The sequence below is a fragment of the Choloepus didactylus genome, chromosome 16 (genome assembly GCF_015220235.1).
Source record: "Choloepus didactylus isolate mChoDid1 chromosome 16, mChoDid1.pri, whole genome shotgun sequence".
NCBI lineage: Eukaryota > Metazoa > Chordata > Mammalia > Pilosa > Megalonychidae > Choloepus > Choloepus didactylus.
The window spans coordinates 32514935-32541908 of NC_051322.1; the positions used below are offsets into that span (position 1 = coordinate 32514935).

Sequence of the window (26974 nt, forward strand, 5' to 3'; positions counted from 1 at the left end):
ACCCTGTGAATTAGGGTAGTGCCCCTACCCAGAGACTCCACTTCCTACCTCTTCCTTGGCTCCTGTGGTGCCCCTTCCCGACAGGTCCTCCTCCCACAGCAATGCAAACTTCTCGCCTTCCTGGGCCCTCCCTGGAGCCCTGTCCCAATAAGCCCTGCTACCAGCTACTCTTGGCTCCTTGTCTAAGTTGCAGAATTCACAGCCTGCTCCTTCATGGATCCCCAAGCTGCTGTGTGTACCTGGCCCCACACTATCCAGTCCACCTGTGCTTTATCTCCCCCACGTGACGTGATGCCCTGAGCACAGCACCACACTGCAACCCCCCCCCCACTAGGCCATTGGGGCAAACCCCTTATGGGTGTACAACAAACACTTCTGGACTGATAACTGGCTCCATCCAGGTCATGTGTTGGCACTTTTACCTGCCCGGGCTTGGGAGTGGCGTGCTGAGTTATGCTTGATTGGGTATTTAATTAGTGACTTTGTGAACAAAGGGATTTGAATTTTCATTCTCTGGCTTGGGTGTTCCGTGAGGGTGCTGTTTTTGATAAAAGCTGTGGAGTCATCCAACCTTGGAAACCCTCCACCTGCCCCGATGAAGCACCTTCCCTTCTCCCTCCAGCGCCCAATGTCCTGCATTAAATCTATCTCCACAGCCTTTCTCCCTCCTGCTGCCTCCGGGCCATGGAATTGACAATCTGGACCTGACAAACTCACTCCAGTAGTTTGTGGACACTCCTGCTCTGCCTCCCTGAGGGTTTACAGTTTTAGAGAGAACCACACAGAGAGACCCTTCCTGCCTTGTGAAGCAATTTTGCCTGCTTGAGTGGGGCAGGCTCTCTGCAGCACATGCCCTACAAAGAAATGAACCACTAACCAGGGGATTTGGGGCAGGGACGCCTGTTAGAGTAGATATTTTAGTCCGAAGAATCTCCCTGGAGCTCTGCAAACCACAGCCCCACCCTTGGTCCTTCATGGACCAGTGTAACTTTGGGTTTTAACTTTGGCTTCAGGGTGCTTCAAGGCTGGGGAGAAGCAAATGGTTTGTGGCCTGGCCTGGAGAGAGTGCCACGGAAGGCTGGCAGGCCTTTGGTCTCCTCTATTTTGTGCCCATGCTCTGTGGCACATGGGGCAGCTGCTCAGCAGGGAAAGAGGCCTGCCCCTGGCTCCTCGCCCAGTCTTGTGAATAGCCAGCGGAGGTAACTGGACGGTTTCACCAGGTGACCGGACAGTTCCAGGGGAAAGAGGGCTGAGATGGCTAGAGCCTCCCAGCTGGCAGTTTTCGAAAAGGGCGTGCTATGTGGTTTTAAGGAAGGGCATGGGAGGGGGTGCTCTCACCATACCCTCTGCTATTGGTGGTTGGCCCACCCCAAGTTTGGACTGTTGGAATCTCTGATTGGTGCTTCTGAGTCAGCCTTAGAGCCGAGGCAAAGCAGAGGAGAGCCTGTGTGATGTTTGTCTTGGGGAGGGGGGATGTCAGTGGGTGCCCCTGCCAATTCCAAGCCCCACCCTTAGGCCCCATGACCCCACCTGGACTAGGCCTCCCTAGACAACCCATTGGAGGGAGCCACCCTTCTGTGCTTACCTCCTGCACTTTTCCCTTTTTTATTTGCTACTTGAATGATTGCTCTGCAGTGTTTGATTTGGTTAAGTTACACTCATGATCCTTTAAGGAGAAAACATAATTCTAGTCATTTTACTGGGCTCAGGTTTCAGGCAAATGGAAGTAAATTTGCCTCTAAAAATAAAAGACAGATAGGCAGAATTGAATAAAACAATAATAAACCACCCCTGATTTAAGTGGTGTAAAGCATTTTATGAAATATTAGAGAGAAAAAAAAAAAAACGCAAAAGAAAACAACGGAAATACCCAGGAGAAAAGTGAAAAAAAATCACCACCACCGTTGCTTATATTTCTGCTTTTCCTTTTCAAAAGCGCTTAATTTGCGTGCTCTAAAGTGAAGCATAAAGCGCAGCTGGTGAAATTGGTCCTTGCCCCGTGCTTAACAGTACAGGTGGACGAAAGGGGCTGCTTGCCAAATACTTCTGGTTGAAGGGAGGGGTGGGAGTGCACGCTCAAAACCACTCCTGGAATGGCTTAACTCGCCTAGCACGATCAATGACAACCTCCCGCCGGCCGCGGCAGCCTCCCCTGAGCAGCGCTGCCGCGTGGATTCCCGTCCCGGGACCCTGGCGGCGCTCCGGACACGGCCCGGGCACGAGCGCGGCGCCCCGGGGACGGCCAGGTGGGTTTGCGGCGGCGGCGGCCGGGAGCTGGAGTCGGATCGCGGCTTTGGGGAGCAGGGCGACCGGGGACGAGAAAGGGCGCTGGAAGGAAGCCCATCCCGGGGTCCGGGAGAGCCCCGGGGGGCGCCCAGCCGCTCCGTTCCCCTCCCCGAGCAGCGCAGGCACTTTCGCTCTGGGGACCCCCTGGCCTGGGGTGGCGCTTTGGAAGCCGCGGGGCGGCTCGGGAGAGCGCAGCCGAGCGTGTGTGGCGGCGTCTACGAGAAATTTCAAACCCGCCTGGGCTCTTGGCAGCCGAGCGTGCTAGGGAAATGGGGGCTGGAGTCCCGGCGCTAACGGAGGGGCGCGTGGCCGCGTGGTCCCGACGAAAAGACCGGAAAGAATCCTAAATTCTGAAAAAAGCAACTCTCATCGCTTTCTCGTTGCCGCCGGCCCTCGCGGGCGGGCTTTTTGGGGGACGAGGTGGGGGCGGGGAGTGACCAGTGAGAAGAGTGGAAGGCGGCTCGGAAAGGTAGTTGCGGATGCACAGTTTAAATTGCAGCCCCTCAAAAAAAAAAAAAAAAAAAAAAAAAAATCTTGGCTTTCCTGATGTCAGATACGAAACTTGGGGCTGAGAGGTGGGAATAAAAGTCATGGCAACTCCTTGAAGAAGTCGAGGCCCGGAAACACAGGCAGAAATTAAACGGGGAATTGGCAGAATTCCTTCGAGAAACCAGAGGGAGTCCTGGCGGGGTTCGCGGGGTCCAGTCGCGGCGGGGTTGGGTGGGAGGGGACGGTGCTTTGCCTTCCTACCCCGGTGGGGGAAACTCCCTCCCGGGCCGTCGAGGCTGGCTGGGGTCTCCGGCCTCCGGAGGCGGTTCGGTGGGGATAGGGCAGGGACCGGCTGGGTGCGCCCCCAGCGCGCGGGCACCAGGCCGGTGACCCTCCGCGCGCCGAGTTCCCTGCAGGCGGGCACGGCGGCCGCGTGGCTGACTCTCGGCTGCGTGGAGCGTGGCGTGTACGGGGCAGTTTTCGCCCTGCGGGTGGTGAGGGCTCCGGAGGGCGTCGGGTTCTGTTGCCGGCTGCGCCGGGGGTAGTGGGCGAAGGGCGGCTGCCTTCTCTTTCTTTTAGCACCCGGAACCGGGTTCTGCACCGGAGGCAGCCCGGCCCCCGCGGTTCATTGGCACACTTCTTATAATACATCTAAAAATGCAGAATTTTGAAAATGTAGAGGAAGTAGTTGAGATAACCAGGCAGTTTTCTCCAAATCAGATAGAGGATTTTAGAGACGGGGAGACGGAAGTGGAGGCTCTGACAGGTCGGAGTTTCAGCTCCACTCTTCCCTCCCCCTACTTTCACGGGCTTAAGTCCTCCAGGGGCTTAGGTGGGCTCAGGAACTTCCTTTTGCTGGATGCCCAGGAACGGAAGGCAGGCCGGGTGCCACCTCTCCCTATAAGGCCCAAACTGAGCTGAATGGGAACAGAAACCCACCCTCCCCCAAATGCCTTGGGTGGGGCTGTGCTCTTTCTCCATCTGGGCATGGTGTTTGGTATTGTCTCTTAAGTTCTCCCAAACTACCACTCCTGAGCCTGAGGATGCTGGCCAAAGCCGCAGCCATCACCACCATTATCGTTCCTATTTTCCAGGTGAGGGACTGGGGCTTTTAGGGTGCAAGGTGAGATCCCTAAGGTCACCCCCAAGGTAGGCAGCAGGCAGCCCAGAACTTTTTAATGCAGAACCACGGGCTCCAGGGCCACATGGGCCCTGTGGCCACCAGCTCAGGTTCCAGAACTTCACAAAACGGCAAGATTCAGATCCCACCTGCAGGGAGATGCAGTCAGGACCTGGGCCTGGTGGTGGCTCTGAGGGGCATCCAGCAGAGTCAGATAGATGAGACTTAAAAAGCAACAAGGGAAACCAAGGCAGCGAGTAGGAGGTCCTTGACAGACCGCTGAGAGAGCCACTTTGGGATTTGAGAAGAGCACTTTGAGCATCAGAGAGATTGAGGAAGGCTTCAAATAGGAGGTGGCATTGGGACAGGGCTTTGAAGGAGGATCAAAATAGCAAAGGCCTGGAAGCCATAGCACCTGAGGCTTGTCCAGCTCTGTGTCAGTGTTGGGAGAGAAACATGAAAGGGGAGAAGTGGGAGGAAAGGAACTTAACATTGAGAGACCAGCTACTGTGTCCCAGGCATTGCTTGGCATGCCTTGTCTCCTCTTCTCACCCACAAAACCCCATAAGAAATGAACCATCAGCTCTACCTTGCAGATGAGGGAACTGAGGCACAAAGGGGATAAGTAAGCTGCCCAGCACTAGTTAGAGCTAGAGCGGGGGTTCAAAACTACCCAATTTACTGCACATCTTTTAGAAACCTACACTTTAGTTGCAGAGACAAGAATCATCGTTGTATGATTATAATCTAATACAAAATAGTATGGAAATGTTACACCTAATATTAAACTTTCTGAGTCTCAGTTTCTTTCCATTCATTCATTCAGTCATTTATTCAAAAACTGTTGTTTTATGTACTATGAGCCTCCAGGCACTGTGCTAAGTCTGGGCATACAACAGGAATGACTCAGACCTGGTCCCTGGCCTGTCAGTGGGAATAGTACTAGTAAAGGTGACAGGAGTAGGACATCCCTCAGTGAGTATTTGAGTAGATGAAATGAGGCAATTCATGGGAAGGTGCCACAGAAGCCTTTCTCTGAAGAGGAGGAGTAGCAGCAGGCTGGGAATTGACTGGGTGGTGGGAGGGGTGGGAGGCATTCTGCCGGGAAGTCGGAAGGAAGAGCTGTCCCCAGGCCTTGGGCACAAGAACTCACTCCTGGCTTGAGGAGGTGCTGTGGAGTGCACACAGCACGGTCAGCTTCTGCCCCAAATGCCCCTGGAGCCACTAGGGCCCCTGCTGTTCAGATTATGGGTTTATGATTGTGGGTTCTGAGATGAGCCTTTAGTGTGTGCATACACCATTGGAGATGATAAGAAGAGCCCGTGCAGCCTCTGAGATGACTGGCCTGCAGTGCCGGCTGGGCTGAGAACTGCCCCATGCGTCACCCTCATGAGGCATCAGCCACGTGCCTCAGTGGCCGGCCAGCACTTCCTGACCCCCCAGGGCTTGCTCGTTTTACCGCTGAGGAAGCCTGTGTATGGTCAAGACATGTGGCAAAGCCAGGATAGGACCCCCAGTCTCTCAGATCCCCATCCTGCTGGCGTGCCTGGACGGTCTCAGGGCTCCGGGGAAAAGACTGTGCCATCCATCTCCACCCCCACTTCCCAGGCCGTTTCCTGATGCTCCTGTCCATCTCCGCTTTAGCTGACCTGACGTATCTGTCCTAATAAAATGATGTCAGGTGGATCTTTGAACAGTCATAAATATTCTGGGATGCTTGGCCTGTTAACTCTCCTTCCATCTTGAATAGTGTAATAGGTGTGAGATAACTACCTCTAAAATAAACTATCACTTTTGTGAGGAAGGTGAGCTGATAAATCTTGTCTTGAAGAGAGTGTCCATCTGAGTGATGATTTGGGACCTTCCTTCTGCAGAACAGATACCAGTGCCTGGGAGGAGGACGGTTTTTCTTTCTTTCTTGTACACCCCCCAACACCTTTTTTTTTAATCTCCTGGCTTTGAGGTCACAAGATCATATTGCATTCCGTTTTGATTTAGTGGTGTCAGAGTAAAGGCATTTTGCTCTGAATATTGAGATTATCAGCTGGATCAGGATGGTGAGCCCCCGACTGGCCATCCCGTGTTTACATCACTGACACAGGTGTATAACTGTGTGGGCAGGTTTGTTTGCTTAGCCCTGGCTCCAACGCACAGCCCTACAGGTTGGGCCAGGGAGAGAGCTGTTCAGTTTATTTTCCTCTGGCTGGGAGCTGCAGGGATGAATAGAGGGAGGGGAATCTGGGGTTGAGAGATGGCTGCCAAGGGCAATTTGGAGTCTCCTTCATATTAGTCAGAGATTGTGTTTTTCCTTCCTGAAACTGCCCGCTTCATGGTAACGTCCACGAAGGAACTTTTTCCATCCTTTTTAATGTGTGCTTGTTAGTTTTTGTTTGGATTTGTAACTTGCTGGACTCCTCATGACTTAGCAAAAAAAAAAAAAAAAAAAAATGCTTGGGGAATGGGGTGGTGAAACAGGCCCGTTATAGTATATTCTATATGTCACTGTTTAATAAATTAGAATACTGAGGGACCACCAGGTACCGTGATGGAATGAGATGAGTAATTCCTCTGAAGGGAGAGTTTATCTCAGTGACTGACTTTCAAAATTGCAGCATAGTTTAACTTTCCCCCATGTGTGTGGAGCCTCTGTTTAACAAAGAGGAATGTTTGCTCTCTCCTGTCGCATCCCCCTTTTGGAAGCCCGCCTCCATTCTGGGTCTTGCTTGGGACCAGGGTGGGCCTCCTTCGCGCGCATCCTCACCCCCCACTCCCCCCACCATGCAGGAGGTCAGCTAGTGAGAGGGATACTCCCCTCATGGGGTAGGAGCTGCTCCCCAGTGGCAGCTTGGCTTGTGTACTCAGGCAGCGCAGAATGGGAAAGCGTGTCTGATCAAAGCCTGCCCCCTCAGAGGGCAATAACCCAGGGGCGTGACGTTCTTCCTCAGCCAAGAAGTGAGTCCATCCATTGAACAAGTTTAGTGGAGCAACACTGAGACTCCAAACTTGAAAAATTGCCTAATAATAGGTTACATGATCTGTATCAGCTTTTTCAAATTAGATACAAACCAGATACTAATGTACACGTGACCCTCCCAGATGAAATCATGTAACTGGACTTGGCCTTCAGGAGATTTCTGCACGTGCACGTGTACACATATACACAAGCTTCTTGTTTTGGGGGCTATGGATTCGGACTGGCGATTCTGTTGTTTCTGGAGATCATAGGCTGGCCCATTGGTTTTTCTGAAGCTGCTGGTCAGGGCCACTGGAGAGGTGACAGTGACCCCAGCTCCTGTGGACACCTGCCTTCCCTAAGCCCCAGGGAAGTCTAGCAGAGCCTGTCTCTATAAATTACAAGCCAACTAATGGGATTTTTTTTTTAAATAACAGCTTTAATGATATATAATACATGTACTATACAGTTCACTCATTTTAAATGAGCAATTCAGGGGTTTTTAGTAAATTCAAAGAGTTATGCTGGCATCCCCATAGTCAATTTAGAACATCTCCATCACCTGTAAAAGAAGCCCCATACTCATTAGCCATCACTCCCCATTCCCCACAAACTCCTGCAGCCCCTGGCAACCACCAGTCTATTTTCTGTCTCTATAGATTTTCCTACTCTGGATGTTTCATATAAAGGAATCATAAAATATGTGGTCCTTTGTGACCGCTTTCTTTCACTTAACATGTTTTTAGGGTTCATCCATGTTGTAGCATGTATCAGTTCTTCATAACTTTTTATTGCCAATAACTCTCCGTTTTATGGATATACTGATTTTATTTATCCATTTATCAGTTGGTGGATATTTGGATTGTTCTTATGTTTTAGCAATTATGAATAATGCTGCTGTGAACATTGTTTTGGGTGGTTTTTTTTTTTAATTTTTATTTTGAATTATTGTAAAACTTATGGGAGAGTTAAAAAAAATATTACAAACTCCAGAGAACACCAATATACTCCTACCCCCACCCTGATACCCATATCCACCAATTTTCATGTTTTGCTATATTTTCTGTTTCATTCTCTCAGTCTATCCATCTGTCTGTCTATTAATCCATTTTCTGAACACTTGAGTGTAGGTTGTATGCATCATGTTCCTTGACACTTAATTCTGCAACAGGCATTTCCCAAGAACAAGGATATTCACTTATGTATCCATCTTAGGTGCAGTTATCAAGTTCATGAAATTTGACATTGATATAAAGCATATAGTCTATAGTCCAGTTGTTTCTGTGTCCCCCTAAGTCCATTGGAGCCTTTTCTCCTCCTTTGCTAGATCCCATCCAGGATCATGTATTGCATTTTATTGCTGTAGTCTCTTTAGTTGGTCTTTCTTCTTCTTTTTTTAATGTGAGAACATATATACAACATAAACTCTCCTATCTCAACCACTCCCAAGAATACGTTTCAGTGGGATTCACTATGGGATTCATAGCACATTCACTATGTTGTAATACCCTCACCACCTTCCATTACTAAAACTTTCCCATCTCCCCAAACAGAAACCATATACACATTATGCATTAACTCCCCACACCCCTTGCCCCTGCTCCTGGCAAACTGTACTGTAATTTTTGTCTCTGTGCAGTTGCATGCTCTCCAGTATTTTCTTTGTAGTTACCATGGAATTTAAATTTAATACCTTAAATCTATGAAAATCTCATTTGCTTTGATACCAACTTAATTTCAATAGTATACACACACTGTGTTCCTATAACCTTCTTCCCCTCCTTTATGTAATTCTTATCACAAATGACATGTTTACATATTTTGAGTTCAAAACCACTGATTTATCCTTACATTTTATGCACTTACCTTTTAGATCCTGTAGGAAGTAGAAAGTGGGAGGTACAGTCAAAAATACAATAGCACTGGCTTTTATATTTACCCATGTTATTAACTGCCTGGAGATCTTTATTTCCTCATACAGCTTTGATCTATTGTCTATTGTCCTTTCCTTTTAACCTGCAGAACTCTCTTTAGCATCTTTTGTAGGACTGGTCTAGGGGTAATGGACTCCCTCAGCTTTTCTTTATCTAAAGATGTGGTAATCTCTCCCTCATTTTTGAAAGAGTTTTGTCAAATATAGAATTCTTGGTTGGTAGTTTTTGCTTTTAGCACTTTAAATAGGTCATCCCACTGCCTTCTTGCCACCACAGTTTCTGATGATAAATCAGTATTTAATATTGTTAAGTTTCCTTTATGTGTGACACATTGCTTCTCTCCTGCAACTTTCAGAATTCTCTCTTCATCTTTGGCATTTGACAGCATGATTATAATATGCCAAGGTGTGGATCTTTTTGGATTTCTCTTGTTTGGAATTCGTTGAGCATCTTGGATGTGTATATTCATGTCTTTTGTTAAATTTGGGAAGTTTTCAGCCATTATTTCTTTGAATATTCTCTCTAACCCCTTTCTCTCTTTCTTCCCCTTCTGGGACTCTCCCATGGTGCATGTGTTGTTAATGCTTGATGGTGTCCCACAGGTTCCTCAGGCCCTGTTCACTTGTCTTCATTCTTTCCTCTTTCTGCTCATCAGACTGAATTATTTCAATTGTCTTATCTTTGAGTTCACTGATTCTTTCTTCAGCCAGTTCCAATCTGCTGTTGAACCCCCCTAGAGGATTTTTAATTTCTGTTACTTTGGTCTTCAGCTTGTTTGTTTCCTTTTCATAATTGCCCCCTCTCTGTTGGTTTTCTCTATCATTTTCCTGATTTCCTTTAGTTTTTTGCTCTGTGTTTTCCTTTAGTACTTTGAGAATGTTTAGGATCATTTTATAAAAGTCTTTGTCTGCTGTGTCCCCAGTCTGTTCCTCCTCATGGATGGTTTCTAATGTTTTAATCTTCCCTTTGCCTAAGCCATCACTTCCTGTTTCCTTGTATGTTTTGTAACCTTTTCTTGAAACCTGAACTTTTTAATATTTTAATGTGTTATCGCTGGAGTTTAGACTGTGAGGCATGTATTCCTTAAGCTTACATCCAGCTAGTGTTACAACAGAACTTTCCTTGAATGCCAGGAGCTAACAAAAGAAAGAAAAAATACCTTTCCCAGTCCTTGCAGATTGACCTGTATGCATGCTCTCCTTCGGGGCTTATCCATACAGTGAGTTTAGAGAATAGCCCCAGGCCAAAGCTTGGGGGCCTCCCCATCCTTTCTGTGTAGGTGTCTTATCTTGAGCATGCATGTGTGGCCCTCTGAATTTCTATTTATTCTCTTCCGTTTATTCTATTCTGAATGCCCCCTCTTCCCTAGGAAACAGTTTCCTCACAGTTCAGGAACTGCACCATGTGTCCTACAGTCAGCAATCCCTTGCCCCAGGCAGCACGACCTGAGGGCTCTCTCGCAGCGTTCAGTTCCTTAGGAGAGCTCTGGGAGCCACCTTCTACACGCAGGGCAAGTTCTGGGACAGTGAGTCCCTCAGACCACCACCAGATTGAAGCAGACATACATGCTCCCAATATGGGCACACAGGTTACTCTGGTCTCTCTGGGACTGGAGTCTGCACTGGCTCCGCCCAAGTCGGTGAGAGGCTGGGGGAGGGGCCAGCCGGGGCGCCAGGAGATCTTACCGCTTTTAAGTATCCTTTTTCTTGATTCAGCACTCACCCTGTAATTGCAGTCCTTTAACTGTTTTCTGGAGCCTTGAGAAAGAACAGTTCTTGCTGGCTGTTCCCATGTACAACTTTTTGTGTGAAAATATGTTTTCTTTTCTCTCAGGTATTTACCTAGGAGCAGAATGGGTATGTCCTGTGGTAACTCTATGCTTAACCTTTCTAGAAACTGCCAGAACATTTTCCAAAGCCGCTACGTCATTTTACATTCCCATCATCAGTGTAGGAGGGTTCCAATTTTTCCACATCCTTGTCAACACTTGCAATTGTCTGTATATTAGAATGCAGCCATTCCATTTCGAAAGTGTTTGTTATGCCCAGGGAAGCAGCACCCAGAAGACATTCTGGAACCAACCCAGTCACATACACTTGCCATACCTGTAGTGAGAGCCATTGTGACTTCTTCAGTGTCCCAGGTAACCTGGTGATTTCCCCTGCATGCCCTAAAGCTTTACACTGGTTTCCCTCTGGGTTCTCTAGGACTCTGTGGGGGTCCTTGATATGACACAAGGAAGGGCGCTCTCATTCCGTTTCCCTGAAGAATGTTCAGCTGCTCCGGAGAGCCCCCCTCCATCCAGCTGCAGCTGCCGACCAAAAGCCAGCCCCTGGGAAGGGAGGAAATTGACCTAACGGGAGATGAATGTTGTCTTCATTAGACAAGCTGTTCAATGTGTGGGGCTTTGAGTGGAGGCCTCACTAAGATCATGACCTTTTTATTCTGTTAAATGATCCCTTGGACCACAAATAAAGCTGTTGGCGAACCCTGGCATCTTGACCAGATGGCAGCTGGGCCACACTATGCTGCCTCTGATCTTTCTTGCCAGAGCCTTGAGCTGCTGGCAACACTCCTTGATGCATCCAAAATTGTTTGGTGTGGTTGGGCGCATTTTTTTACACTGGAATTTCAGTTCCACAATGAAATAATTTTATCCTATTTTTACACCTGTGGGACTGACTGGAGTCACACTCTTAAAGACAAGTGTGAGCCACGAGTTGTGGGGGAACTCAACCTTACCTGAAGACTAGCAAAGATGACAAAACAATTATCCTTTCATCAGAATATGCTGAAATCCTAGTGGTGGCCATTCAGTGGAATTGGGCTCAATATAATCAAACCACAGCATCAGAAATTAATTCCAGTAGCCTCTTGGAAGTGATTGTAATAGAATTTTGCCTGTGAGATCCAAGACAAGCCTGGGTGAGGCTTTGCTATTAATTTACTCTTCACCCTGAAACCGAGTCCTTAATCCAGCAGTTCCTAAACCTGGCTCCATGTTGCAATCACCTTCTAAACCTTTTAAAAGAACACAGATGCCTGGGCTCTACCCAAGAGGTGCTGAAGAAAAGTCGTAAGGTGAGGACCAGGCTCCTGCAGGTGGCTGTGAGGAAGGCTGGAAACAAAGGCTCACCTCTCTGGGCCTCGGTTTCCTTGTTTGAAATGAAGGATTCGGTCAGACCTGTGTCTTCCAAAGGGATTCAGAGAGCTGATTCAAGCAGAGTAGTTCTGGTGTGTCTGGTCTTGCATAAAACTATATTTGAAGAGGGGGCTTCTGCTTCTAAAAGAAAATTCAGAGAGCCCTTGTGCAGTCAGCTTTGACAGTTCTGAGGGTCACATTCTCAGAGGACAACTGTCCCAACTTCTTGGAGGAGGAATTAGCAGGAATCACGCAAATGGCAGTTACTTGACAATGGGCAGGACTGGGTCACCTGCCATGGCCATTCTGGCCGGCCGTGCGCAGAGCTGTGATGTGCTAGAATTTGACTTGGTGCCCCCTTTTTTCTTCTCCCTTCCCCCTCACTGACATCTCTTCACCTTCCCTTCAAATACCCACTGCTTTCTTCTCTTTCTCCTACTTCTACGTCTAGAAGTAACGCAGGGTGTCATTCACTCACTCACTCATGCATTCATTCATTCATTCATCTAACCAACACTTCCCAAACACCTTCAATAGATGACAAAATGACTAAAATCCCCTGTCTTCAAATAATGTGCCAGCACATTTTAACAGAGAAGCGGCCTGAGACTAATCTCTGGAGGTGCAATTTCAGGGTGTCTTGATTTGGATGAGAGGGGTCTTGGAGAAGCCTGAATTCATGGCAGGCTAGCCTGTCTGCAGGCTCTGCTCCTGTGCTCCCCACCCGCCCCGGGGCTCGGGCCTCAGCAGGCTGCTCAGCCAGTGCTTCCGTAGTCCTCCTCAACTCCCACCTGCTGGGGAGCCGGCGCGGAGGAGGAAGGGAGGGCCGGCTTACTGGGAGATCTGAGCTCTCCCGTTCCAGCCCTTGGCTCCCGCCCCATCGCCCTGACTGGACAATTCACAGGGCAGCTGCGCTCTAAGGGCTGAAATAATCGCTGTTTATTAAAGCTGTCGGAGGGAGGGGTCGCCGGGGCGGAGGAGGGAAGGAAGGGTCGCATTTCTGTCTTCCAACAGAGAGGCCAGGGGAGGGACCCGGGTGACCTGTGGCCGCCCCCCTTCCTGGTGAACGTGCTTGCTGGTGGCCTTGGAGCCACTCTTTGGGGTGTTGGGAGAGTGTTGTTTTTGTTTCTTTTTTAATGAAGGAAGAACCTTGAAGGTTCATTTAAATAGGGAATAATGTCTCTGAGGCCTGGACCTGCAGAGAAGGGGACATTCTAGAAGGGTAGAGTTTGCAATTAAAGGAAACGGGCTTGATCTGCCTCCGACTGATCAGCGGGGCCTCCTCGGTCTGTCGGCAGCTTTGAACGGAACCTGTTTGGGGTAGATTGCTGGGCGTTGCTGTGTTTTCCTTTGGATTTTACATGGGCGTGTGTGTGTGTGTGTGTGTGTGTGTGTGTGTGTGTGTGTGTGTCCTCAGCCTCACCTTGGGGTATCGTCTACCTCTGTTTTGGGGTTTGAACTTATGCCTATGTCTTGGGGATGCTGGGAAGTTATGAGGCCTCCCTGAATGTGTCCTTTGACCCCTAGTTTTCATCACATTTTTTGGTCATTTTGTTCAAGGCAGCAAAACAGGCATTTACAGTAAACTTTTTTCCTGGTACCTTCATACTGCCAAAGTCCTCCACCCCAGTGGGGCCTGCCCATCCAGGAATGACTCCTTGTCCAGACTTGCCCCACCTAAGCTTGAAGTGCCCCTTCAAAACTCCCTTCATCCCCTCGGTTCTGATGATCCAACCCAGTTATTAGGAGAAGGCCAGTTCTTTCCACGAAGCCACGTGAAGGTGTGGGAGACACTGGCTCCCCCTAACTCCCTAACCCCCTCCTCAGGGCATCTGATTTAAAAGAGGAGGCTCCCTGGCCCATGTTTCTGGCGTGAGACTGCAGGCATGGGGAGCGGCAAAGTCAGTAACTCTGGGCTGTGTGCAGGGCCAGTCGTGGGTGGGGAAGGAACCTCCTGGAGCTTCATAGGCCACCCCGCTGGGTGGGATCTGTGGGAGGGTGGCTGTGTGGAGAAGAGGGCCGGGCACCAGAATGAGGGCCCGCGAGGGGCTCGGGCTCCTTGGGACAGACAGTTGTCAGCGTGCTTTGGAGACAGAATCAGGGCTTCTGACTTAAACAGACCAGAGGTTGGGGTTCAGGGAGGCCAGAATGATTTCCTTCCTTATAGGGCATGGGTTCTTTCAGGATAGCACTGGGGTGACCCCAGAGAGGTTGGGGAGCAAATGGGGAGAATGTGAAGATGGGGCTCGAGGCGTACTCAAGAGGACTCAGGTCTTGGGGAGCGGGCCCCTCGGCCGGCACATGGCTGTGGGATTTGCAAACCCACTGCGCCTTTTCCCTCCCCTCCCTGCGCTGCTCCCTCCTGGGAGGCAGCTTCGGCGTGTTGCCTCCCCTCCCATCCGCCCGCAGTGCACCCTCTGAGTGAACCTGGCCTCCATCTCTTGGAAGCATTTCCAACAACATGGTGGGGAGCTCCTCCAGACCCGAGGCAGAGGAGTGGGGCTGAGCGGCAGCCAGCCCTGGAGCCCCTGCCGGGAAGAAAGGTCCAGGCATCTTTTGGGGGAGAGCTGAAAACTGAAGGGGCCCCAGTAGGAGAGGCACTGGCCCATGGGGCCTCCCAGCAGCCAGCAGGGCCATGCTGGGACACACGGCCACGATGCCTCGCCCCGCAAAAGGGGCCTCGTCAGCCTGGGCAGAGGCAGTGCCTCTCACGTGCCAGGCCCGTGCTGGCCCCAGCAAGGACACATACAGATCTCTGGTCCCTGCCTTCCAAAGAACTGTCACCCATTTAGCCAGTTAGGATCAGAACTCAGAAATGAAGAGAGATTTATAGGGTCAAGTATTCCACTCAGCTGAGAGGTACAGAAAGGCTGTGCTGCCCCAAGGCCAGAGAAGGGCTGAGGTGTGGACCAAGGGCTCAGGGGAGGCTTCGTGGCCGTGCTTTGAGCTGGGGCTGAAGGGGGACAGCATGGCACAGCCTCGAAGCACATAGCCTGCTTCAGGTCCCGGCTTAGTCATGTTCAGGCTCTGTGGCTTGGGTTAGTTCCTTAACCTGTCTGTGCTATGGATGATACGAGGGCCGAATACAAGAACCGGTCAGTGCCTGACCTGTCACGGGTGCTCTGTGAGTGTTGGCCTTTGCCATTTGGACAGGACCCTCATTAGGCTGCTTTTGCCCTTGGACCTTAAAAGTTCTCTCTCTCCTCCTCCTCCTCCCCATCCCTGTCTCTCTCTCTCTCTCCTTCCCTGCCCTGAGGCTTCAGGTGGTCACTCTGACCAGCTCACATGCAGGGGACGGAAGTCACTTTCTTGTTTCAGGGCCAGTGAGGTTTTAGACCCTCCTCTCAAATGCTCAGCCCGGAAGGGGCCCCAGGAAGCTAAGGGGCTTAGCTCCCAGCTAGCTAAGTCTGCAAACACAACACGGGGCTCTGGACTTCTTCCCTTTCCCCAGCCTTGCACTCTTTGGTGGGATTAAGGAAACCAGAAGCAATGCAAATTCAACAGGCGCCTAGCAAACTGGAAGGCATCACAGTGGCCCATTCCAAGCAGGTTTCCCTGGATAAGACGCTGGAGGGGAGTGTCCATTTGGCCAGGTTCTCCCTGGGGGGGGCTTGAACTGTCTAAAAGTTTGGAAATAAGCCTAGCAGCTCACCATGGAAAGCAAGGCAAGCTTAGGTGCACAGTCCGTTCCAGATGACTGGAGTCGAGAGTGCCTGTTGGCCACTCTGTTCAGGGCTGGGCCTGGCCCTGCTCTGATGTGGACAGAGAGGGTGGCACTCCAGGGCCGGCTTCAAGTCAAGGGTGTCACAGGGCAACAGTAAAGATACAGGAATTCTGGCAGGTTTAAAGGAAACTCCTTAGACCTGTCTATAGCCTCCTCTAGACTAGGTTGATTTATCAATAACAGTGAAGAATTATTCTGTGTTGGGTTTTCTAAAGGAATTACTACCTTTTACAAGTCAGTGCAGGTAACTACTAGGAAGAAATTAGCATGAGAGGCAGTAAAGGAAATACAAACCATCAGTAGGTAAACTTTTAAAATGGTGTGTTTTAAAGAGATAAAATGTTATAAAAAATGACGTATCACTAAGGAATAGTCCTGGCCACGTTGGCAGAGCTGCCCAGCAGTGTGATTGCTCAGCGCTCGTTGCAGAGGCCTTGCTGCTGGCACTTTTGCTCCCCTGCTCTTGGCCAGGACCCTTCTAGGACCACTTGCCTGAAGCACATGAGGAAAAGAGTTGCCCGGCATCCCACATTCTTAGAATGCACAGCTGGCTACTGCAGCATGGCCAGGCTGCACCCAGAGAGATGGAGGGACATCTGCTTGGATGGCGTCTCCCGGCTGCACAGGCAGGGCCGCTGCCCTGGGTCGCCCAGTCCACCGGGGCCGGCCAAATGCGGGGCAAGCTGGCACCGCTGGGGGCTCAGAAGGGCCTCTGTTCCAGAAGTTCTTCCTCAGTGGAGAGTGGAGCCAGAATTTGTATCTGCCTGGCTCCCAAGTCTGCTCTCTTCCACGGTGCTTGCCCACCCCTGACAGCCATTAAGTTGTCACTGGCAACCTCCATTATCCTTCCCCAGCCGGCCATGAGCTGGGGGAACGGCCTCAGAAGGGGCCTGATCCAAGTTGCCTCTGTGTAGTGGTTTGCCAGGCACAGAGGGCTGTACATGCACCCCGTGATTAAGGGGGCTCCTGGCAAGGTGGCCAGCAGCCGGGGCCAAGGGGGTAAAAATGGATGTCCATGAGCAGCGAGGAGACGCACCTCCCGGGGCCTTGGAACGCATCTAGCCCAGAGTCCCATTGGGAGCAAGATCCACAACATGAAGCTCTCATGGGGCGAGTCCACAAAGACCTGAGCTCCTGTCCCAGCTCATCCACGTCCGACTGGGTCATCTGGACTTACTTGGAACCTGTGAGCCTGAGCTTATTCACCTGTGCACTGGGAAAATTGTACCTGCCTTTGGAGCAAAAGAGAGAATTAAAAAGATAAACTGGGTAGTTTACCTAGCACATAGTAACCATAGTTATGAAAAGAGTCTTTGGCTCTGTTCCCATACAGCAAATCCCTGGGCCCGAACCCCAGAGAGCCTCTCCCTGTCCCAGAGCCTCCGGTGTCGTACTTGTGACCGTGACGTTTCTCCTGCCCCCACTGAGAACAGCTGGGGGCTTGGCTTGGCAGCCACTGCTCCTGCCTCCGCCTGGCCCCAGACTTCCCCCTGCCTGTCACCATCAGGACCGTGAGGGGCTTTCTCCCCAGCTAATGTTCAGATCTGTTCAGTTCCCAAGAAGGTGTCCTTGCTTTCTGTTTTCTTACTCACCCCTGCTCCTTGAGGAACTGGAGCCCTTCAAGGTCTGGCTCAGAGAGCATTTGCTCAACCCCAAACCAAAAATTACAACCACTATCCCAGGAAGATTCCCAGGTCTCTCAGCCAGCTGGGAGTGAGCCCCTTGGCCTTTAGCCTCTGATCCTTTCCTTAATCCCAAGGCCCTGGGACCATCCGGCCACCATTCCCAAGTCCCATGCATCGTGTGCTCCGAGGACTCTGCAGTTCTCAGCCTGTTAGGACTCTGGGGAATGGTCCTGCTGGCAGGGGCTGCAGGGAGGTGCCCTGCAGATGCACCCCCAGCCCCAGCGCCTCAGCCAACGCATCTGTAGTCATGATTAATTTTAGTCAATAATATGGTATGCAATAGTTTAGTAGTAAAGGCAGATGAAAAAATGTAATTAGCAACAGGACATCCTGGTTCCTAAAGGTGATTGCTGCATTTTGTTTGGCTCTGGGGATACAGTGCAGATGCTAATCCAGCATGTGCTGTTGGCTTCTGGTGAAGGTAAACGCTGCCCAGTGGCTCCTGACAGGTTCACGTGGGGGATCCAGCAACCCTCCCCTCCAGGCTTGCCCGAGGGTCTCAGGCTGCAGGTTTTGCTGGGCTCTGTCATCAGCCCTGGAGAGTTCAACATTACCCTAAAGTAACTCATGCCAATTAAAGGGGTCCACCTTGCCTGGAGAGTTGGGGAGACAGTAGCTAGCCTGTGATCCCCAGGTTGTGAGGTTAATGTGACAACTGAAATGATTCCTCACAGACAGCTTTGCCTTAATTGGTATTTTCCCTGGCTCTCTCAGCCTTGCAGGGAGGAAGCCATCTCTCTGTCCCCAGGCTACATCACCCGTCTCTCAGAGACCCCAGAGCTGAGCATCAGACATAAAATACAAGAAAAACAACTCTTCATATTAATAAACCAACGTATATTATATATATATATATGTTTGTATTTTACAAATTAATTAGTAAAAACATATAACATAATTCCTAAGGAGAGCTGCTTTTAAGGATGCATCTTGCAGCACTTATTTCTCCACCTGCCATTCTTACAGCTCTTAGGCTCTGAACTACAGTATTATTCATCACTGTCCCTTAGGAAGCCAACTAGGAGGCCAAAGATTGGTGTGCAGGGTGTTGTCAGGGAGTGCCCCTGGGATTAGCACCTGCACAAGGAGGTGGGAGCAAGGAGTAATGGCAGAGGGAGAGGCGAGATGGTGCAGCCCCACAGTGGCTGCCGACCCCGCAGGGCCCTCTGGAGCTCAAACAGCCCCTCAGCTTTGTCCCTTGTTGGGCAGAAACAGCCAAGCCTTTATGTCCTCACTGCTGCATGGCTCAGTCATTGGATGTGGTGGCCCCTGCAAGGCTGTGACCTGACGAGGTGGCTCCCTGCAGCTGAGGTGGTCCTGAAGGGCCTACTGCACGCCCCGCAGCTGGTCCCCACTTCAGGCCTCTTTGCAGGGACTCTGGGCTGGGCCCTCTGCCACGCGTCTATGGCTCATCTTCCCCATTAGCATGTAAACTTCATTTAGGCCTGAACTGTACCCTCTACTCCTCTACTGCTGTCTCTTGTTCCCATCACTGCCCCTAGCATTGAGCTAAGCACATAATAGGTGATCACAAAGCAGTAAGAGACCCAAGTTGAGGTGCACTATGAGCCTCAGGCTTGCTGGAGGTCTCTGCGCCTAGGAACAGGTCATCCAGGTCCCCACAGCAGCTGGGAGCCAGATGCTACAGCGCAGAGTGTCAGCCCCCTGTGAGTGGAGCCCCAGGCCCCATGGAGCTGCACCCCCTCCTTCTGCAGGGAGTCAGGGTCGGGGAGGTGGGGTTTGCGGTGGGACTGTAGATGTGCTGTGTGAGTGGCATAAGCTGCTTCCCATCTTTCTGTTCATTCACTCATTCTCTCATTCATTCTTTCACTTATTGAGGACCTATACTGATGCTAGCTTGGTGCCACAGAGGCACAAGGCTATGGGCAGCCTTTCATCCCTGGGGGTGGACTGAACACGCAGCTGGAGGAAATCCTCGGCTGTGGACACTCGGCCGCCCTGGAACCCGGCCCCCAAGGAGATCTTTCTCATTTGGCCTGTGGTTCCCCCCAAGCCTGAAGTAGCTGGTTCTCTCCTCTCACTTGGCCTGTTCCCCCCACTCTTCCCCTTGCACTTTGCTGTGCGTTTCAGATATTTCACCAGAGCATGTTGTAACATATTAAGTCAGCTTAATCCTTCTGATCCCAGCTCTCACCCGGCCTCCGCTGCTCTGGGCCTTCTTAGTAGAATCGGTTGTGACCACATGGCACCCGGGGTTTTATGGCACTGCCTGCTCAGAGGCCCTTTACACGGGGTTGGCAGAGGGAATTCCACACCCCCAAGCTCCAGCATCCATGTGCCTGTAAGATAAAGGCAAAACAGCCACTGCACCTTTACACGAGAGAAAAATAGAAACAGAAAACGGGTAACAATGTGCTCCAAACTAGGAGAATGTTAGTATCACTGTCGACCAAGTCAAATGAATATTGCCTACCAGTAAAAGGACAAATCCAGACATCCTACGGCAGCATGGATGTGGGTGGATGAAGCACTGTTAAATGAGGAAAAAGTGGAACAGAACTTGTGCTATGCTGGCCTGGTCATCGGTCCGCATAGGTCCCAGTTTCCACAGCCTCTGATACCGTTTTGGTGACAGCAGTGTCGTCAGCCAGATCCCAATGGCTGCAAGCTCAGCTGGCCTGGCCGAGGGACCGTGGCACCTCGTCTCCACACCTGCAGAAACCCTCCCGTTTTGGCCGTAGTCACCAGGGACCACAGCGTCTCACTGGGCCCCAGGCACAGGTCGGCTCAGGTCTTTATTTTCCAGCCTGCACATCAGTGTGTCTCTACTGCGGCGCCCTCAGGACACCAGAGCCACCCTGGGGTCCCCTCTCTGCACCCCCCTTTGTCACCTGGGCCTGGGTGTCCCACAGCCCACAGCTTCTCTCCCCAGCCCTTATTTCAGGCTCAAGGCTGCCTCCCAGGCCAGGTGGGGGCCCACACCATAGGTCTTTCTCCTGCCTGGCCCCCCTGCACACCAGGCTCTTTTTCACTCAGTCCAAAAGCTTGCATGCAAATTAGTGCCTGTCAGTTCCACGCATGGCTAAGCCCAGGATTCCGTTTGCTCTAGGAGACACGCTGCTAGTGGTACTGTTATTGCAAGTAGGTATAAAAAGGAGCATATCAGGATACAGGACCAAAGGGAACTCAGAAAGCAAAATAGATGTATTAAAGTGGAGGGGGGAGGAGGCATTTTTAAAAAATTGCCCTTTAAGATTGTAATGCAATAAACAGATTTTTTTTTAATGGGCATCGTCAACCATATGAAAAAAAAAAAAGGATGGATGGAGTGGTTGTATATGGTTTACATGCACAGCCAAAGCAGGTGGCATGGCTGAGAAATGGGGAGGCAGCCTGGCTACTTGACACTGGGGACAGTGGTGGAGTGTGGGCTAACCGTGAAGCTATAAACACACGCTGCCTTAGAGTTGCTTATGTAATGATTTCACCACCAGCTGGGTGGCCCACCTCCCTTTCTCCCCCACCCATCACTCCTGGATCATTGCCTGACTGAAGGCCTGAATCTCTGTCTTTGAGGGTGGAAGACGGGGAGGAACAGTGCTTGTGGGTACAGCTCTGCAGGAAGTAGAGGAGCAGGCAGGGGAAACGGCCGCCTTCCTCCGTGAGCAGCCGTGGGACCAGGGAGCAGCTTGGGAAGGTCCTGCCAGCTCCAGAGTCAAGGCTGAGATTCCTGAGGTGCCCACATCCTTTCCTGGAGCCTCCCAGTGTCCACCCGCCCCCTACAGCTGTGCTCCTTCATTTATGGGACTGTGCTCCTTCCTTTACAGGGCTGTGCTCCTTTCTTTACGGAGCTGTGCTCCAGAGGCTAAAGCATGATAACTCATAACTCATTGTGTTCCTTCCCAGCATCCTCTGCAGGCAAGGCAGGGAGAGCCCAAATTCAGATTATTTGTGCATGATGCCAAAAGAGGCACTGAGTGTAGTCTCCAAATGAATCCCTGGCTGGGTTGATGTGGGTGGGAGGTGGGGGGCTGCAGTGTAGTCCCGCCCTTTTTTGGGGTTGTGCAGCCACAGCTCCTGGGTGGCAGGTTAGTGACTGCCTTGCTTCCCCTCCCCCACCTCCCCCAGCTGTCCATCTCACAGCCTGTCCTGGCAACTCTGGTTCCAGCACTCATCCAGCATCTGACCACTTCTCCCCACCTCCACTCCAGGGGCCAAGCTGCCGTCAGCTCTCACCTAAACTCCTGTCTCCCTGCTCCTGAGCCTTTGCACCGTCCCTCCCACACACACACCCCAGACTGCTTGAATATTACAGTTTGAGAAGTGCTGGCCTAAGATCTGATCTGACATCTGCCCTGCCTGTCCCTTTGCCCTCACTTAGGGCCTGTACACTTCAGACTCAGAAGCCTCCTCCTATGGCAGCCCTTATGGTTCCATTTCTGTTTCGTTTTCTTCAGAGCACTCATCACTGTCGGTGCGATCGTGATTTATGGATGTGTATGTTTGTGTGCTTCTTGTACGTCTTCCCCACCAGAATGAGGCTTCGGGAGGGTGGACCCTGCCGATCCCGCTCACCATGTGCCTTCAGAGCCTGTTACACTCTCCGGAGCCCAGGATGGACCCAGTCAAGCCAACACACTTTTCTGGGCACCTGGTGAGGGGCCTGTGCAAGGCGCCTGGGTCCACCGCAAGGTTATGGTTTGCCTGGGAAGACTACCTTGTCACACGGGGAAGTTAGTTCAGACTGCAGGAGCAAAATACAAATAAGAAATGCCCTCATTCCCCAAAGTTAACTTGGTTGGAAAATGAGAAGGAAAGGGAGGTGCCCAGTGGTTTCACGGAAGGAATGAGTGGAATGCAGGATTTCCAAGAATGTCAGCCCGCAGAGTGATGGGGATCCTTGCTGGAGCCAGGCTTGTACTGATGTCCGGCTCTGTTCTCACCTGGTGGAGGCAGTTAGTCAATCTTTGCAGATGAGGAGGACCAGGTGCAGGTATTTCATCTTGTCAGCACAGATGGAAAGAAGGCAATGGGAGAGTCACCTTTAGCATAGAGCAGTAGTTCACAAAGTGTGTTCCATGGACCGGCGGCCTCAGTGTCACCTGGGAAGTTGGTAGATATGAAAATTATTAGGCCCCATCCCAGACCCACTGAATCAGAAGGGGTTTAGCTCTACAGGTGATTCTGATGTATCTTCAAGTTTGAGAGATTTACATGATAAAAAGTAAATCTCTTTTTAGCTGTAATATAGTACATATATAGATTATAAAAAATTTGGAAAATCAGAAAAATAGAAAAGAAGATAAAAAGCACCGGTAATCCCACCTCTCAGAAATAACCCCACTTGATACTATTAATTTTGGGGTGTATCTTCTGGCATCCTTATTTTAAGCATATGTCCACCCTTTTTTTACTTTATAAAATTAGGACTATGCTAAATATGCTGCTTTTATCACTTAGCATTTTATCTGTGAGCATTTCTTAATGATTCATAGAAAATCTTGTTTTCATGGCCACAGACTGTTCACTCACAATGTGTCATAGAGCTATATATTTGGGTAGTTTCAAACTTTTCTTAATACAAATAATACTAGAATGAACATCCTGTCTTATAAAGTCTGATTATTTTCTTAGGATAAAATGCTAGAAGAGGAAGGACTAGCCAAAGACTAAATATTTTAGGTCTCTTGATACTTCTTTACTATTAATATAAATATGTGTATTTATAATGCATATGACAAAAAAGTTAGTATTCTAACCCTATAAAAAGAGCTGCTATAAACCTTAGGAGAAAGGCATGTGTCTTGGTGGTTATAAAAGGGGAAAAGGAGCTGACATTTCACAAACATAGGATGGCATACGGCGAATGACCAGTTCATATATGAGAAAAAGTGAACCTCATTACTAATCAGAAAGTTCAAGTTAAGTTTCCAAGATCACATTTTTTCATCCATGAATTTTACAAAGATTTGAAAAAATTAGAATACCCACTGCTGACAAGTAAAGGTGCAGTGAAATGATATTCCCACCCATCTCTTGTAGAAGGAATAAAAATCAGTACCACATTTGTGGAGAGCAGTTTGGTATGTTTTACTGAAGATTTCTTCCACTTGGGTAGCTCATTATATGTTGTCAAGGCTTCATCCAGAGATCAGCGTTCCGTGGGGTGGACTGAGCAAGTGGTTGTGTTCCCATTAGACACCGGGGAGTGCCAGGCCCTGTTCTTGGAGCCGCACGTGTGTTAACTCATGGAACCATCACAGCCACCCAGTGATGGGGGCTGTTTATTATATCTGTTCTTCAAAGGAGAAAAGGAAGCCCAGAGAGGTCAAGTAACTAGCATAAGGTCATATAGCTGAAAGTGTCTGAGCCAGGATTTGAACCCAGGAAGTCTGACTCTAACATCTATGCTCTGGATACAGCAGTAACTGGGGGACACAGAGGTTAAATGATCTGCCCAGAGCCATCAAGAGCAGAAGACACATCTCTTGTCTATCAGCTCAGCATTCGTTCATCCCTCTTTATTATCCTCCATCTGCAGATGTCAGCTGTGGCTTCTGGTCAGTCCCACCTTCAAGACACTCTCTTTGCCTTGAAGCAACTAAATTTCAGATAGTGATAGAGAACAACACATGGTTTATAAAGAGCAGAAAACTTAATTTTGTCCATGGGGGCACTGGCATGTTCTGGAATATCCTGTTTATGCTTGAAAATACCTGTAGATTTCCAATGCTGTTAGGTCTGGGAATAAGTGGATGCAGCTGGCTAGATTCACAGCTCTGATTCATCCCTAGGTCAGTCACCTTACTGAAATCTTCAGAGAGGTAAAAATGAGGTCCTTTCTCATGTCCTAGGTATTTAGTCAACTTTTCTCAGATGCCCAGGTGCACACTAAGTGCCTGTAGGATATAGAAAAGAACTAGAAAGTGGAGCTCCTGCCCTTGAGGAATTGAATGCCCTTTTGTGCAGCTCACACCCACATGCACAGCATGACTGGAGAGATCTAGGTGGTCTGAGGGATCCAGATTCTGTGCTTTCTCAGTTAAGAGGAGAGGCTCCTGGCAGGGTTAACTGGGAAGGCTTCCTGGAAGGGGTGCCATGTGAAAAGGGCCTTGAAGGGTTTCAGTGGTAACAGACAAGGAATGACAGAAGCAAACACATGAGGTGGTAGGGCACAGGTGTCCTCAGAAATGGGGCAGTCGGGATAGGCTGGATTAGGAGTTGTGTCCAGGGTAGAGGCAGGATCTGGCTAGAAATGAAGGATCCAGCCAGATGCTGCCGTCGAGGGCTTCTCATGACAGCCCATGTGGTGTGGGCCAGGTTTTCCTCATGGTTTTGTTCCCAGTTCCCAGCACAGAGTCTGCAAGAATAACTAGAACTTACTCAAGGTTCACTGTGTGTTTGTAATTCAGGAGGAAACAAAAGGCCCTGAAGGCGTTTGAGCAATGGAGTATCGTGGTGATAAGGAGTTTGGGATAAGATGAGGTATTTGCGCTATATCTGTATAAAGGGAAGTCTCTGGCAGGACAGTGGAGGACAGAAAAGGTTATGATGCCCAGTGGGAGGGAATTTTGAGGCACCAAATCTAGAAGGAGAACGTGCCACACTGACGGAATGCCATCAGAAGCCACAGCCTGGGTGAGAGTTCATCCTTTCATGGCCTACAAGCGCTCTAGGACAAGGGCCACACGACTCGATGGCCCTGCCGTCTCAGCTCGTCTCAGGGGACTCTGATGGGCACTGATTGTACTGCAGATTTGGCCCCTGCTCCCTGCCCAGCTCTCAGAGTACTCGCTGGACCACCTCTTAGAGGCAGCCTCTGAGAGCTGGGTGTCCAGGACTCCTCCACCCTGAGGAGAAGACCCATGAGCATAGAGAAGGGACTGGGTGAAGAGTGGAAAGGGCTCTGCGTTTCGGGGGCCTCGGCGTTGTGTTAGAAGAATTGGCTCCACAGATGGGTGTCCTGCCTGATGCGCACGGCAGCAGAGGGAGGTGCCCAGACGCCCAGACTGGCGAGCGCTCGTCCCCCATTCCCCCAGCACCGTGAGCTTCCCAGTGGGTAGTGGGAACACACGACTCGTTCAGCATCACCCGCCCCACTGGGCAGACTGTGGGGACATGCCGGGCACATAAAGGGCCCATTCTAAACATGGGTTAGCACCAAAGGTGACACAAAGGCACAGGGAGGGCTGAGGCCCGGGCAGGCAGTGGCTGGGAAAGCCAGCAGAAGTGAGGGCATAGAGCAGGGGCGGACCCAGAGGGAGTAGGCGAGCTGGCCGTGGGGTGGTGGGAAGGTCTGCACCTGGCCGGCCCCAGTGAGATGGCTTAGAGGCTCGAGGTGGTGGCAGTGACAGAAAGCAGCAAACTCAGCAGAGACTGAGGGCAGGAGCCTGGCAACCCGTTTGCATCTGCTGAGACTAAAGCGCAAGAGGACGGCCTTGAGATTTTTGTCTATAAGCATTTGGAGCGCATGTGAAGTACAGCTTTCTGAAGGCCACAGCTGTTAGGTTTCAGAAAGAGGTTACTGAGCCGTGTTGACATATGCATGTAGTTATTGGGCATGCATGTATGGAACAGATATTATGTGCCATTGGAGTCCAAAGATAAATCAGAATCACTTGCTGCCCTCAAGGAGCTCACGGTCTAGCGGGAGAGATGGCATGAGACATGCAGAAACAGGCTCCTGCACTGGCGCTGAGCCTTGAGTGTGGTGGGGAGTACTCCCCCCCCATCCTGGAGATCTGACACCTGTGAGACCCATCTGTGTTGCTGCCTTGCTGGGTGTAGGGGCATGGATGACCTTTTTTCCTGTTTTCTTTTTTTTTTTTACATTTTTTTCTTTTTTTTCAATGTAGCATTGAAAAGATATACACAAAAGAATACCTGTAGTATCTATGTAAGTTGCAAAAATTAATAATGAAATAACCTCCTGTGACCCCACCTGCCAATTTAAGAAGTAGAAGGTGACCAAACTCATTAAAGCCCCTTGGTCTCCCTCCTCCACGGCTTCCTGAACCTCCCTTTCTCCCAGAAAGAATCATCCTGAGCTTTGTGTCTCTCATTCCCTTGCTATCCTTTTGGTCTTAACCACTTATCTATGCCAGTATTTGAATTTTACATAAATGAGATCAAACTGGGTATATTCTTCTGCAACCTGCTTTTCTCAATCAATATTACATTTCTGTGGCCCATCCATGTGTGCCGCTGGCTGAAGTTCATGTGTTTCCACCACTGAGTAGTAATCCGGGGTGTGACTCTATCACAAGCTATTTTTCATTTTCCGTTCAGTGACATTGCAGATGTTTCCAGGATTTTTACCATTGAAACCAGACTCCCAAGGATATTTTTTTACCTGTCTCCTGGGGCACATGTCCAGGAGTTTCTCTGTGTTATACATCAAGGTCAAAGGGTGTGTGTGTGTTCAACTTCATAAAATAATGTCACTCTCCCAGCAGCCTGTCAGTCCCCAGATGCCCGCATCCCCACCACTCGTGGTGGACAGTTTCTTGGGCTCCATTTCTGCCCTGTACTTCATGCCACTTGGGAATTTACATTCATATCCACCTATATGAAATCAATCCCAGTTTTATTATAGTTGTCAAGGACAGCTCCTGCGTCTAGGATCACCAGGTGATCCCAGGATCTGAAAGTGGAAAGGGACTTTCAAGGTATAATAAATG

The 26974-nt window shown here is 50.1% G+C and overlaps 1 protein-coding gene across 4 annotated transcripts in view; it reads left to right on the forward strand.

The window, feature by feature from the left end:
• Window positions 1-26974, forward strand: part of ZBTB7C (zinc finger and BTB domain containing 7C) — a 362970-nt gene that overhangs the window by 250631 nt on the left and 85365 nt on the right. Inside the window, exon 1 of one of the 4 annotated variants that reach the window (XM_037806039.1) lies at window positions 1991-2246. The exons of 2 other annotated variants lie outside the window; for them this stretch is intronic. In XM_037806039.1, coding sequence (XP_037661967.1) covers window positions 2120-2246 — 127 coding nt within the window. In that variant the 5' untranslated portion in view covers window positions 1991-2119. Of the gene's footprint in view, window positions 1-1990; window positions 2247-26974 lie in introns of those variants that run through there. One more of the 4 variants, XM_037806043.1, reaches the window with a different exon arrangement.